At 51.3% G+C, this 14,690-nt stretch overlaps 2 protein-coding genes and 2 non-coding genes across 5 annotated transcripts in view; 3 read left to right on the forward strand and 1 right to left on the reverse strand.

Moving 5' to 3' along the window:
* Positions 1 to 1,973: 1,973 nt before the first annotated feature.
* On the forward strand, positions 1,974 to 2,114 carry LOC111722422. Its single transcript, XR_002771228.1, has one exon. It is a non-coding gene; the product is annotated as a U4 spliceosomal RNA (small nuclear RNA).
* A 5,509-nt stretch (positions 2,115 to 7,623) lies between these two features.
* RPL10 (ribosomal protein L10) lies at positions 7,624 to 10,384 on the forward strand. Its single transcript, XM_003802560.3, has 7 exons — positions 7,624 to 7,670; positions 7,750 to 7,794; positions 8,484 to 8,542; positions 8,632 to 8,739; positions 9,225 to 9,363; positions 9,926 to 10,088; positions 10,168 to 10,384. The coding sequence occupies exons 2-7, from the start codon at positions 7,772 to 7,774 to the stop codon at positions 10,318 to 10,320; spliced, it is 645 nt and encodes a 214-aa protein (XP_003802608.1). The 5' UTR covers positions 7,624 to 7,670; positions 7,750 to 7,771; the 3' UTR covers positions 10,321 to 10,384.
* On the forward strand, positions 9,742 to 9,876 carry LOC111722424. Its single transcript, XR_002771230.1, has one exon. It is a non-coding gene; the product is annotated as a small nucleolar RNA SNORA70 (small nucleolar RNA).
* Positions 10,385 to 10,623: 239 nt separating the features above from the next.
* The window catches only part of DNASE1L1 (deoxyribonuclease 1 like 1), a 12,942-nt gene continuing 8,875 nt past the window's right edge, over positions 10,624 to 14,690 (reverse strand). For both annotated transcript variants that reach the window (XM_023508467.1, XM_003802589.3), the window contains 4 exons: positions 12,935 to 13,035; positions 12,687 to 12,799; positions 12,359 to 12,607; positions 10,624 to 12,261 (listed from right to left, as the gene is read on the reverse strand). In XM_023508467.1, the coding sequence (XP_023364235.1) occupies positions 12,118 to 12,261; positions 12,359 to 12,607; positions 12,687 to 12,799; positions 12,935 to 13,035 (607 nt within the window). In that variant the 3' untranslated portion in view covers positions 10,624 to 12,117. The remainder of the gene's footprint in view (positions 12,262 to 12,358; positions 12,608 to 12,686; positions 12,800 to 12,934; positions 13,036 to 14,690) is intronic.

The raw sequence follows: 14,690 nt of genomic DNA on the forward strand, positions 1-14,690 counted from the left end.
ACAACACCTGGCTATTTTTTTTGGTTGCAGCCATCATTGTTGTTTGGCGGGCCCGGGCTGGATTCGAACCTGCCAGCTCAAGTGTATGTGGCTGGCGCCTTAGCCACTCGAGCCACAGGCGCCGAGCCCATGATTAAACTTATTGACCTGCTGATTTGTGATTTCTGGTTTGGGTGTCTGTCCTGGTGCCCCCCGCCCCTGCAAACACACACATCATAACACTTTTCTATATTGTCCTTTGTCATCTTCACAGTTGTGATTTCTCCTTGAGCTGTTTCACCATCTAGTCTTTCCATCGTGTCTGTGGAATGAAGGAAGGTTTGGGGCAGACCCTTGGGGCTTTCCAGCACCTCAAGGGGTCGTCCAGCATTTTCTTCCCCTGCCTCAGGAGAGCCAGGGTTTCCAGGTAGCTGAGTGTCAGAGCAGTCTGAATCCTGAGCCATGTCTTGCAGCAGAGAAGGTTTGGAGGAAAGCCACGGGTGGCCTCTGAGTGTGGCAGGAGCCATGGGATTGCAGTGTCTGTGGGTCTTGGCAGCTGGCTTCAAGAACGGTGGCTAATGACCGTCTGCGTTCCTATTTTCTGCGGGACAGAAAATTATGGTCTCCTCCAAACCATAATTCGCACGCCAGGCTCTCCCGATGATCGTTGCTGCTATATTCACACTCAATGCCCACGCATCCCTGGATGTGCCTCTCACCTCGTCCCTGAAGTGAACATTTGCATCTTGTCACACCTAGCGGATCTGCTGGCTTTCTCATTGTGACATTTCAGACGTTGGGCATGTTGTTCTCTGAGTGAACCTTCCCGTCAGCTAGTCTGGGACCTTGAGACACCCACATCCCTTTCTTCTTGGGACTCTGGCAGAGGCTGGAAGGACCCGTTTCTGGGCATTCCTTTGTTCCAAAAAACCTTGGACTTATCCAGTGGGGAAGAATCAGCTTTCCCAGGCTAGCCGCAGCACTTTCTGCAGAGCAGTGGGGGGAGGGGGGGAGGGGGAGACATGCTTTCTTACTTCTGGGAGTTTCTTTCCCATGGGTGCGACCTAGACAAAAAGCTCCTCCCACAGTGCTGTGGGCCAGGGAAGGGCCACCCACCAGGTACAGATAAGAGATGCTGGAGTCTGAGTTGGCAAGGGCAGCAGTGGTAGACAGGAAGGTCAGGAAGGGAAGGAGTGAGGCATCCCTGGGAGCCCCACCAGCAGGTGGAAAGAGGCCCGGCAGTTTCCCTCTCCTCCCCGACTAGGGTTGCCAGACTCCTGGGGGCCTCTTTGGGCTCCAGGGCCCCCATGAGCCCCTTCAGGCCGGTGTGCAAATTAGCACCCTCTTGGCAGATACGTGGAGAGGACACAGGAGGGATTTCAGCACTCCCCTCACTCTTAAGGAGGGTGTCCTCGTGCAGCAAACAGCCTATGCCACCTGTGTCTGGGGGACCTGGCCCTCTGCCACATCCTCCCTCCACCATATAGGGCACGGAAAGTTCAGAGATTGAGGAGACTCCAGGCACAATTTCTGAGTGTGCGATGCAAATTCCAGGTGGACCTAAACTGGCACAATCCAGCTGTGGTCAGGGGCCTAGGTCACATGAACCAGTCCCGACAGGCACCCCATGTCTGACTGTCCCCGGTCCAGTTTGGAAGAAAGCAAGGAAAGGAGCGATTATAAGACTTCGGCTTGGCCAGGTGCTAGGCTCATGCCTGTTATCCTAGCTCTCTGGGAAGCTGAGGCAGGAGGATCACTTGAGCTCATGAGTTCAGGGCCAGCCTAAGCAAGAGCAAGACCTGGTCTCAACTAAAAATAGGAAAAATTAGCAGGGGTGGTGGTGGGCACCTATGGTCCTAGTTGCTTGGGAGGCTGAGGCAGGGGGATTGCTCAAGCCCAGGAGTGTGAGGTTGCTGTGAGCTAGGCTACCACCCACACTCTAGCCCTGGGTGCAACAAGGTCAGACTCTGTCTCAAAATAAAAACAAAAAGACTAGCTTTGTGCAGTGGCAGTATCGTAGCCAATGAGGTTTATCTGAGGCACGATTATTGCTAATTGAAAACTTTTCCCAATACCCCACCATGACGACTTGAAATACAGTCGGCATTGGCAATTTTCCACAGTCTCTATGGAGACTGAATTAAAGAAAAAAAAAAAAGACTTGGGGAGTATGGGTTCCATCATTTCTTTTTCTTTTTCTTTTTTTGAGACAGAGCCTCAAGCTGTCACCCTGGGCAGAGTGCTGTGGCATCACAGCTCACAGTGACCTCCAACTCCTGGGCTTAAATTAAACGATTTATTTGCCTCAGCCTCCCAAGTAGCTGGGACTACAGGCGGCCACCACAAAACCCAGCTATTTTTTGGTTGTAGTTGTTGTTTGGCAGGCCCGGGCTGGATTTGAACCCGCCAGCTCTGGTGTATGTGGCTGGCGCCTTAGCCGCTTGAACTATAGGCGGTGAGCAGGGTTCCATCATTTTTAGCATACCTGGGCCACAGGTAAATGAGGACTGTTTCTCAGGGGAAAGAAGGGGCCAATGAAAAGACAGAGGGGTAAGGAGGTGCTGGGTCTGGGGCCGCCCAGGTGCAGTGGGCTGTGCAGGCTTGAGTCTTGATGACCTCTGGAACGGGAGGCCTTGTGCCTTCTGATGCTGAGTGAGTACAGCTGAGCTCCCCTCCTAAATCCCGAGTCCTTGAGGCGCTGCCCCTGGGGTGAAGGGGAAGGATGGGGTGAAACCGGACCCTTAGCACCGAGACATAAAAGCAGTCCATCTCAGCTTGGGTCTGAGTGACAGGTAGGAAACTACACCTGCCTTACAGGTGCCCAGAGCACTCGAGGGCGGGCCTTGCCTTCCCATGGGCCTCCGGCAGGAGGTTCCTGTCTCCTCTCCGTGAATCCCGGCTGAGAGAGCACCTCGCCTCCCCAGTGTGCTCCTTCTGCCAGGATGCCACCCACCAGAGGGGACACTTCGCCCCAGGATTCCCACACGGGGCTCCCAGAGATAAAGCTGAAGATGGGCAGCAACCTCACGTTGACTGTGCCAGCCACCATCCTTGGGATCTAGCAGGCAGGTCAAAGAGCCAGAGCAGCCCTTTGGCCAGTAGGAGGAGCCCCACTAACAGTATTATCAGCCCCGCTAACAGTATTATCAACCCCGCTGTGTGTGCAGCGTGTGGGGCATTGTTCCCCATCTGGGTAGCGTTTATCCAGTCCAGCCTCAACCTCACAGCAGCCTTTGGAAGCCGCTCCCAGTGTTACGCTGAGGGAAGCGTGACATTGTTCAGAATCACTAGCCAGCAAGTAGCGGAGGCAGTATGTGGATCAAGGACGTTGGCCTCCAGGGCCTGGTACCCCTTTGCTTGGCTAAGCTCTGGTACTTCCCCCAGCCCCCTCCTCCCTCCCTCCAGGTTCCTCATGGTGGGTGGGTGTGCCTGGAAGGAGTCGGTGTGAGCCTGGCTGAGCATCCCCAGGCCTTGGGCTACCACATGAGAAGGGAGAGAGGGGTAGGAGGAGAGACAGTGTTCTCCTCTCATGCTTGCTGGAGGGGGTGGGGTGGGGGTGAAATTATCAAACAGTGACTGACATTACCTTTTGTAGGAGATAAGCTCCCCTTGCTCAGACATGGCAGTTCGCTTCAATGTGCTCCTCATGAGATCAGAGAATAGTTCTCATGGAGATTACAAATTGTTAGAGTAATTTGTGACGTGAAGGTACTCGGACTGCTCAGGTGTGTATTTTTAATAAACTTTATAGACCCAAGTCTCTGGAGTGGAGTGGCAAGATCATGATCATAGCTCACCATAACCTCAAACTGCTGGGCTCAAGTGATCCTCCTGCCTCAGCCTCCCAAGTAGCTGGGACTACAGGCACTCACTATACCTGACCAGTTTTAAAATTTCTTTTGTAGTGATGGGGTCTCATTATGTTGCCCAGTCTGGTCTCAAACTTCTGAGCTCCAGCAATCTCTCAGCCTTGGCTTCCCCAAATGCTAGGATTACAGGGGTCACCCACTGTGCCCAGCCCCTTCTTAGCTCTTTAATAGTCTCTGAGACTGGGCGGTGCCTGTGGCTCAGTGGCTAGGGTGCCGGCCCCATATACTGAGGGTGGTGGGTTCAAACCCGTCCCCGGTCAGATTGCAACAAAAAAATAGCCGAGCATTGTGGTAGGCGCCTGTAGTCCCAGCTACTTGGGAGACTGAGGCAAGAGGATTGCCTCAGCCTGGGAGTTGGAGGTTGCTGTGAGGGGTGTGATGCGAGGGCACTCTACTGAGGGCAGTAAAGTGAGACTTTGTCTCTACAAAAAAAAAAAAATAGTCTCTGAGACAAAAGAATATACAAATAGAAAGGAAGGAAGAACAAAGATATAAGTAAATTTACATGTCCAGGCAGATTTGAAAAAGAAGCAAACAGAATTTTATTCTATTTTATTTTAGTTGAGACAGAGTCTCAAGCTGATGTCCTGGGTAGAGTGCCATGGCGTCATAGCTCACAGCAACTTCCAGCTCAGGCTCAAGTGATCCTTTTGCCTCAGTTTTTCTATTTTTAGTAGAGACAGGGGTCTGGCTTTTTGCTCGGGCTAGTCTCAAACTCATGAGCCAAGCAATCCACCTGCCTCAGCCTCTCAGAATGCTAGGATTACAGGCATGAGCCACCGCGCCTGGCTGCAAACAGAATTTTAGAAGGTAGAAAGCATCATCATCGTAGCGGAAACCACAACTGATGGCATCAACAACAAATAGATGCCCATGAAGAAAGAATTAGAGATCTGAAGGTGATGCCAGAGAAATGTCCTCCTGGCCTGTGCTTTATTCGTAGCCGATGCTAGTGCTTCCTGCTAACCTGAGAAGTGGCAGCAGCCCCTCCTTGGAGATCTGAGCCCTTGGGTCTTCTGTGCTCTTCATGCTTGCTTCTAGGAGCTGCCTGACCCAGCTCCTTTTGCTTTTTGTTCCCCCATCACTCTGGGAGTGGTAACTTCTACTGTTATCCACTTCAGTGTCCCTTTTTGCATGTTCAGCCCTCAAAACCCTGAGTAAACGATCCATTAAATTAAATCCCCTCTTCAGAGACCCACTATGTGGTCCGTGATTCATCCACAATTGGCCGGGGAAAGGTTCCAGAAGATAGGCCTACATACCTGGAGTTTTCGGCTGGGTCTGGTCACGCCTTTGCGCTGGACTTCAGGGCACCAGTCACCCATGCCCTGCACTGGCATCCTGATTAATCCAGTTACTGTCTTTGGTTGACTGGGATGATGCGCCAACGGCAACCAGTGCCTGGTGAGCGCAAGTCACTTCTGCACCTGGCTGTGGTGGCGGCCACGGACTGCTGTGAGCACTGTGGTGTTGGTGATTTCACTGAGTGTACCTGGCTACGTACAGCAAAGACATGATGATCTCAGGTTCCTAAACGCTCAGCTCAAGTCACAGGAAGAGAACCAGAGGGCTTCCAGGACAGCCCCCAAACTCCTTGTACCTGCAAGGCTGACAGTTCTGACGCTCAAACACAAACTTGAGTTGTGTGAGTGACAGAATCCCAATGTGTTGAAGCCCCAGCCTTGCCATGTTTTCATGCAAACATTGGGGAGGCCTAGGACCTGGAACCTGGAGTGGGGACATCTTACTGGCTTCAGTGGAAGCTGAGACTCCTGGGAACCCCACTGCCTCTGAGCCTCCCTTGTCAGCAGAAGTGGCTTGACCTTCTGTGTCTGGGGGACTGGTGTTCCTTTGCTGGAGCGCTGTCACAATTTTTCCTGGATAAGAGGCTTGTAAGGGGACACTAATCACCTATGAGGCCCTCCAGAAATACACCCTGTTGCCATTAGACTTATATGGACTGTTCAGTCTCACTGTGGTCTAGTGGGACAGGCACAAGGTGTGCCCCAGAGTTGACTGATAAGTGCATATTCCAATACAACTCTACCTAGTGTTTGTCACAGTCAATTGTCAGTGTCAGAGCCTAGATGGGATTGGATTTACTGACACTGGTGTACTTAACAGAGAGTCCAAGTTGAATTATGTTAGGGCTTAGAAATAGTGTAACTCTAATCTCTCACTCTCTTTGTTAAATGACACTTGTGCTTAGTGGTGGCCTGCAGTTTATGGCTTTGGCTATGCTGGTATGAGGTAAAGGAAGAGATCCAAAGGCTTAGCTTCTGTGTTTCATTGAAAGGTGCAGAGGGTGCCCTCTTTATTGAGGCATAGAGCCAGGTGTTGGTGTAGCAGCACCTGTATCCTTGAACAGCTTTATGGTACCCTGATCTGCAGGGCAGGTGTGACTCTACACAGTGCACAACTGAGGTGGACTCCCACATTTCTGTGGGCATGAGGACTTCTGTGTATCTGAGGCCATGTGGCAAATCTAACCTCCTGAAGAGGTGGTTATGTTCCCGTTATAGGTCAAGAGGGATATACAGAATGGCCTGGTCCACAAAGATCTTTGGGGATGTCTGATAGATTATAGCATGTCTAGAGGTAGCCTACTGCAGCTTGTTGGATGCATCGAACCAGAAGTGATCTAGGCCTCAGAGCCAAATACTTGACCCAGCTTGACCCAGTGGACACACAGCCTATCACCCAGCTTCCTGATCTAGGTCAGTACACAAATCCAGAGCCCCATGATGGAAGGGGAAGCCAAGGTCCCCTGAGAAGGACTGTACACCATTCCTGCAAGTGCACACCACAGATCTTTCGAAGCCTTCCTGAAGGGAACTGCAGAGCAACCAGTTACTGAAGTGACATTATCATCCTGGAAAACAGGAGTGCTCTAGCCTGATTCCCTCCCTGGTGGGCCACACTTATTCATTGCCATGGGGAAGGCTTTATTTACCACACTGTGGTCCCATGTGCAGAAACGTGGACACCTGACTGACATCACCTTCTGCCAATATTTGCCCACCAGTTTTGCCCATTTCTTCCTAGGTGCTTCCCCAGGAACCCTCTAGACATGCCCAAATGCACTGTCTGAATACAGTGGGGTGAGAAGGAGGGCAGTTCACTGAAGGCCGCGCAAGAGTTCACAGGCTAGAACCACGAACAGTCCTTTTGTAACAGCCAGGCGGGGTGCAGAACAGGGTGGGTAGGACGGGCCCACCACGGGATCTCCTGGGCCGTGGATTTCCACAGAGGCCTCCATCCTCGCCCTGCAGCGGGAAAGTGCGACCCCTGTGTCTCCAAGTAATGGGACATTGCGAATGGGTCAGAACAAGCCTTGCTCTAGATTCTCAGGCCAGGAGAGGAGGAGTGGGTCTCCCACAGAGGCCTACTGGGTAACAAAGGAATGCTGGCCCAGGCCCCCAGCACCACGAGGGAGGCATGGGGTGCGTGTCCTGCGCTGTCGCTAGAGGCCACCCAGGTGTGCTTTCCTTCTTTCCACTGTTGGAACACATTGTCATAGTTTCAGCAAAGCCTAGAGCAAGAGTTCTACACCCAAGATGGCCGTAGCGCCTATGTGGCGAAGCCCCATTCGTTAGCGCACGGCTAGGTCGCAGCCACCTCTCCGCTCTGCGCATGTGCCTGAATGTGCCCGCGCAGACGCAAAATACGGAGGCATCTATGGTCGAGTGCGTGACAGAGCGTCCCACAGCCCTAGCTGGAACTCTATGGTCTCTCCGTGCGAAGATAGGCCGCGTATATAAGGCTTGCGCAGGCGTTGGGGCACTCTTTACCTTCGGCGCGGTCTGAGTGGCTGCGAGCTTGGTTAGTGCTCTTGTGGGCTCTCAGCCGGGCGTAAGGCCTGTTCTCGCATTCTTTTCCGACTTATTCTGTTTCATTGCAGCCACTGAAGACCTGGTGTCGCCATGGGCCGCCGCCCTGCCCGGTGGTGAGTGCAGAATCCGTGCAGTTTCGCTGGTGGGAAAGGGGAGGGAGAACCTTTGGTCGCTGTGTTGGGAAGTGACCCTATATTTTCACTAATACTTTCCTGGTCGCTTTTAGCCTTTGTTTCTGCTATCTATTTCCTTTAAAAGTTATGCCGCTCCACAGCGCGTTCCCCGTTTTGTTGTTGGAGGGACGGATTGACCGTGGACTGCATTTGCCGCGCCGATGTCATGCTGGAAACGACTTCGGCCTTGCATACCCTCTTCTGGGCTGCGAATTTGCCTCATTTTCGAGCTTGATGCCGTCTCACGGCCTTTGTGTGAGGCCTGCCTTATTTCCGGGCGACGTGCCGTGTACGATCTCACTGGGCAGTCCTTGAAAAGCGGGTGCAACCGCCCCGTGTGCCCTGCAGGGGGCGCAGGGTGTCCTTCATGTGGGGTTGTGGAGGTGGATTTAATGCCACGTGCCCTGAAGTCTTTAGGCAGGTCACTTGAACAGTGCAGCTCTCATGTGGCAAATTTTTTTTTTTAACTGGGAGAGCTTTTCAAAGTGTTGGCTTTATAGGAACTTGAAAGCCAGGAATAAAGGAAAGGAAATTATTTGCACTGTTGTTTTGTGTGGGTAGTTCTTCAAATGGAAGTGCTTTTGAGTTTGCTTATGAAAACTAATATGGGCATTTTCTCCCACCTGCAGTTACCGGTATTGTAAGAACAAGCCATACCCCAAGTCTCGTTTCTGCCGAGGTGTCCCTGGTAAGTAGTGGGAAAGCTTCCAAGCTATTTTGACCTGCTGACTCAGCTGTCTGTGGCACCCCACACACTTAACCCCGACCCTTTTTCAGATGCGAAGATTCGCATCTTTGACCTGGGGCGGAAGAAGGCAAAAGTGGATGAGTTCCCACTCTGTGGCCACATGGTGTCAGATGAATATGAGCAGCTCTCCTCTGAAGGTGAAGTTAGATTCTTAATCAGTTACCCCCATCCTTCCTGTGTACTCACTGCTCACTCAGCCTAACTCAGAATGGACTGTGCTGGAGTTTGCAGTTCATGAAGTATGAGTTTTGTGACAGTCTCATTTTGTCACCCTCGGTAGAGTGTTGTGACATCACAGCTCACAGCACTCTCCAATTCTTGGGCTTAAGCGATTCTCTTGCCTCAGCCTCCCAAGTAGCTGGAACTACAGGTGCCTGGTAGGACGCCTGGCTATTTTGTTGTTGTTGCAGTTGTCATCGTTGTTTTAGCTGGCCAGGTTCAAACCAGCAGCCTCAGGTATATGTGGCCACCACCCTACCCACTGAGTTACAGGTACCGCCAGAAGCATGAGTCTTTTTACAAAACTCTGGGCCAGAACACTTCCTCTGAGGGTTGTGGATGACCATGTGTAAGGGTTTTCCCATTATCTTATCTCAATGCTACCATCCTTCCCCCTGCCTAGCCCTGGAAGCTGCTCGTATTTGTGCCAACAAGTACATGGTGAAAAGTTGTGGAAAAGATGGCTTTCATATCCGAGTGCGGCTTCACCCCTTCCATGTTATCCGCATCAATAAGATGTTGTCCTGTGCTGGAGCTGACAGGTGAGCTCAGTCTAGGCTTTCCAAAGACATTTTGTGGCCTCTGTGTGTGGTGTGGGTATTCATCACTGAGGGCATAGAGGTGGACTCAAATACACTCAGCCACCTGTGGGTAATGAGAAAGCTAGGGCACAGCTGGTAAGTGGCTTTCAGTGGACCTTTCCACTTTTTACAACCAGGTAGGTTAACAGAATTGACTATTACTGATTAAGTCAAGCCTCAAAAGTGTCACGATTAAGTCTTAGCCTGTGGGTCACAGGTAGAGGGAGGCCTTCTTGCTTTGAGCCTAATAAGTATCTGCAAACAGGTAGTTGGGAGCTGTCAGATGAGCCCAGTGGCACCTTGCATAGCCTCTCAAAGGTTCTTTGGGGGATAATTCTCCTGCAGCTAATTAAGCTGACCCTGCTCCTTTCCTCATGGGGGCCTGGTGTGCATTGGCTGCAAATAGTAGCCTCCTCGGTAGTGTATGCAGCCTGTTGCTTGTATAGGTTGCTCTAAGGGACCTTGGAGACATTCCTTTCCAATACATGTTCATGTGTTAGACCTTGTGCTGTCCCCAATCTAGGCCCCAGACAGGTATGCGTGGTGCCTTTGGAAAGCCCCAGGGCACTGTGGCCAGGGTTCACATTGGCCAAGTCATCATGTCCATCCGCACCAAACTACAGAACAAGGAGCATGTGATTGAGGCCCTTCGCAGGGCCAAGTTCAAGTTTCCTGGCCGTCAGAAGGTAAATAGTGCTGAGCCCCCTTCTCCTACCTTTCCTTATCCCAGGACTCCTGGCTCAGTTTTTCCCATCTCTTCCCTAGATTCACATCTCCAAGAAATGGGGTTTTACCAAGTTTAACTCAGATGAATTTGAAGACATGGTGGCTGAGAAGCGGCTCATCCCAGATGGCTGTGGGGTCAAATACATCCCCAATCGTGGCCCCCTGGACAAGTGGCGGGCCCTGCACTCGTGAGGACTTAACACTGTTGCCTATCAATTGCGCCTACCAATAATAAATCCTACTTCGTATCCACTTACGGTTTTGCATCTAGATTCTTAAGGGGGAAGGGATAAGGAGCTTCCTGTGTTCATGAAACGGGCTGATGACTAAGCACCTTATAATTGACAGCAAGGCTAACGGGGCAACACCTTAGAAAGGGGCCAGGACTTAGCCTTTCCTCAGTTGTCTAGGCTGGACCTTGACTTGGACTTCCCTAGATCCTTGGTAGTAGGTTAAAAAGCTTCTATGAATTGAGGGAGGAGAATGAAGATCAGCAAAGCCCTTGTAGTCCTGGTTGCTGCCTGAACGTCCCACCCCACCAGGTGAGCGGCTCATGTACCAAGGCTGATATCTGCAGCACCCCAGGCCAACATTACTTTAGGAAGAGAGTGGGCAGCCATAGGTTCAACCAGCAGCCTGGTGTTTCTTGAGTAATCTGGGGGCTGATTCCATTCGCACCTTCAGCAGCCTGACATTTCCTTCAGCCCTAGCTCCTGTGGAGCCTGCGAGGCCCTCATCATTAAATACTCTTGACAGGCCCATGGGGCTTGGCGACAAAAGACCCTCCAGACTAATGTTTATGGCCCACGTTGGCCTCTGCATGTGGTTCTTCTAACCCAAGTGCCAAGAGCAGCTTTTGAGATCTGGGGGAGAAGCAAAAGTAGGCCAGGAGGATACTACTAAGCAAGATAACCCTAAACCCTCGGGCCAGGAAATGGGAGAAATCCAAAGGGTTTCTGGTTCCAGGGCTGGGGTGTAACCCGAGAGGGACCTCTGGCTTTTTGTAGTCTTATTTATAACCATTTCTAAAGTTTGACGTTTTATTTTTTATCTTGGGGCTAAAGTATAGCTCTGGTGATAGTTTACACTTAGTACTGATAGTGTCCTAATAGGTATTTTTATTGAGTTCTGTTCCTTGGGAAATGGAAGGCAGGGAAAGAAGGTCCTGTGTTAACGCCTTGGACAGGATCACTGGTAGCATTTGCTTTCGCCGTAGCTGTAGCCCTTTTCACTGAGCAACTTCACAAAGTAGCTATTCAGATTATGCAGATAGGCATCTTCTCCATGCTTCTGCCTTGGTGACTAGCCAGCTGGGCTTGCCCTGTGCATGGATACAGGTAAGAATGTGGACTGACAGCACCTCGCGGTGCTGGGGGCAGGCTGCCCAAGCAGGTATGGCTGATGCTTGGGCTTTTTCCAGGCTGTTCATTCACTGGATTATGTGAGCTAAAACGTTTTCTATCATTCACTAGGGGGTTTTTTTTGGGGGGGGGGCTTGCTTTGTGTACAACCACTTACCTACTTTTATTTGTTAGGATTTTAATTCTGCTGATTCGTATGGGTCCTGTATACTGTAAAGATAGCCATTGGCATCTCTGCTATACACAAGTAATGTCTTTATCCAATAAGGCTTTGTGTTCTTGGTGTGTGTATAGTTTCCTTTTTGTCAAATAAAATCTTTTGATGCATTGTGATTCCCCTTTACAAGCCCTGCAGATTAGCTAAGATGCCTCTGGAGCCTCCTCTTCCCCCTCACCCAGCCTTGGAGCCTGCTTTGTCTCCACTACTGACACCATACCTGGGTCCTGACTCAGGGCCCTGGCTTCCTTTTCTGATAGCAGACACAAGCCAAACCCAGAAGATGGAGGGCTGTAGCTGCAGCCCCCCAGGAGTGGTTTCAGTCCCAGGGCAGGATGGACAGGGAAGGGCAAGGTTTCAGTCTTAAAGGCAGTGTCATATCTGTGGGTAGTAGCAGGCCCTGGAGTGTGTTCAGGCCACAGGGTTTAGCTGAGGGGCCAGGAATGACAGAACAGCAGCAAAAGCAGCAGAAGTGGCTGGGTTGAGGGGCTGGACACTGTGCACCGCCTGACTCAGCTCTACCTCCACAGGGTAGTGGTCACTGATGTTGAGAGCCTGCACATGGAAAATGGGAGAAAGTGTCAGTGTTGGGGCTAAGGGGTTTCTTTGTGACCCCGTTCTTGCTCTTCCTTGTGCCAGCCCATTCCTTTACCTCTTCTTCAGTGAGCTGGAAGCTCCTGGGAAAGTTGAAGGCAGCTGCAGTGAGCAGCAGGCTCTGGCAGTGCTCCCCATGCAGCACAATGCGGTCGTAAGTGCAGTGGGTGCTGGCCCGCACTGTGGTGTCCTCCCCATCAGCAATCACCCAGTGGAAGCCTGGCTCCATCCGCAGCACCAGCTGACCCAGGCGCTTTTTGGTCAGTGAAGCACAGTCAGCATTGAAGTCCCCAAGCAGGATCATGTCCTAGAAACAGAGTAGTGGTCAGGCCTGACCACCTGGGTGTCCTATCCTCATCCCTCTTGTACAAACTGCCTGACCATACCTTGGTCTGCCAGTGTTGGGAGACATCGAGGAACACGTTGTGTAGGGCGTTCAGCTCCTTTTCTACATCCTTAGGAGTAGTGTGTAGTGGGACCAGCACCAGGCTAGGAAGGACTACAAGGCCCATGGCTCAAGGGCTGCTACCCACTCTCAGCCCTTCTTCCCTAGCTGCCTGTGGGTGACCAAGCCCTCAGTGGAGCCAGCCAGACCCCCTTCTCCCATATACCAGACCCACCCTCCTTTTCCTACCCTTGCTGGGCAAAGTGAACTGGGCCACAAAGGGTTCCCGGGCAAAGACATCATCCTTGTCATTGTACACGTAGTAATTCAGGACCTGTGTCTTATGTGACCTAGGAGGACCAAGAGATGGAAAGTAGTAGCTCTATGACACTGATTTTTTTTTTTTTTTAGCCTTAAGCTATCCCCCTGGGTAGAGCGCCATGGCATCACAGCTCACAGCAACCTCCAACTCCTGGGCTCAAGCGAGTCTCCTGCCTCAGATTCCCAAGTAGCTGGGACCACAGGCGCCCGCCACAACGCCCGGTCATTTTTTGGTTGCAGCCATCGTTGTTTGGCGGGCCCGGGCTGGGGATTCGAACCCCCCACCTTAGGTGTATGTGGCTAGCGCCTTAGCTGCTTGAGCCACAGGCGCCGAGCCTATGACACTGATTTTGGCTTATAAGTACCGACAACAGAGCTGGCACTCGGGCACCTCCATTAGCAGCCCAGTGGGAGCCTGTCCTGGCTTCAGTCTGTTCATGTAGGCCCAGACTTCTAGCCTATTTTTCTAAAACTTTGAAAATTCAGCTATATGGCAGGACAGCTATGGCTCATGCCTGTAAGCCTAGCACTCTGGGAGGCCAAGGTAGGTGTATTGCCTGAGCTCACAGGTTTGACACCAGCCTGAGCCCCAGAGCAAGACCCTGTCTCTAAAAATAGCCAGGCATTGTGGCAGGCACCTGTAGTCCCAGCTACTCAGGCTGAGGCAAGAGAATTGCTAGAGCCCAAGAGTTTGAGGTTGCTGTGAGCTATGAGGCCAAGTTACTCTACCTAGGGCAACAAAGTGAGACTCTCAGAAAAAAAATAGGCCAGGCACGGTGGCTCACATGTGTAATCCTAGCACCCTGGGAGGCCAAGGTGGGTGGATTGCTTGAGCTTGCGAGTTTGAGACCAACCTGAGCAAAACTAAGACCCCGTCTCTACTAAGAACAGAAAAATTGAGGCAAGAGGATCAGCTGAGCCCAAGAGTTGGAGGCTGCTGTGAGCTGTGACTCCATGACACTCTATCCAGGGCAACAGCTTGAGACTCTGTCTCAAATAAATATTCAGCTATAATTCATAATAATTCATGTCATAAAATTCACCTGTTTAAAATGTACGGTCCCATGGTTTTAATTTTTTTTTTTTTTTTTTTTGAGACAGAGTCTCAAGTTGTCAGCTCCATAGCAACTTCAAACTCTTGGGCTTAAGTGATTCTCTTGCCTCAGCTTCCCAACTAGTTGGGACTACAGGTGTTCGCTACAGTGCTCAGCTATTGTTTTTGTAGCTGGTCCAGGCCGGGTTCAAACCTGCCAGCCTTGGTGTATGTGGTCAGCGCCCTATCCTGTGAGCTATGGGCACCACTCCACAGTCCCAAGGTTTTTAGTACATTCACAAGGTCATGCAATTATCACCACAGTAATTATCACCCCCCAAAGAAACCTTATGTGCATTAGGACTTAAGTCTCCACACACACACCCCAGCCCCTGCAACCACAGATCTGTTCCTGTCTTACAGGATAGTCTCTTCTGGATGTTTCATATGAATGAAGTCAAATAACGTGGCCTTTGGGGACTAGCTTCTTTCCTTTAGGACAATGTTTTCAAATTTGCATCTTCATTCCTTCTTTTTTTTTTTTTTTTTGAGACAGAGCCTCAAGCTGTCCTCCTGGGCAGAGTGCCGTGGCATTACAGCTCACAGCAACCTCCAACTCCTGGGCTCAAGCGAGTCTCCTGCCTCCGCCTC

The sequence above is a fragment of the Otolemur garnettii genome, unplaced genomic scaffold (assembly GCF_000181295.1).
Source record: "Otolemur garnettii isolate 467f Iridium unplaced genomic scaffold, OtoGar3 scaffold00249, whole genome shotgun sequence".
In the NCBI taxonomy this organism is placed as follows: Eukaryota; Metazoa; Chordata; class Mammalia; order Primates; family Galagidae; genus Otolemur; species Otolemur garnettii.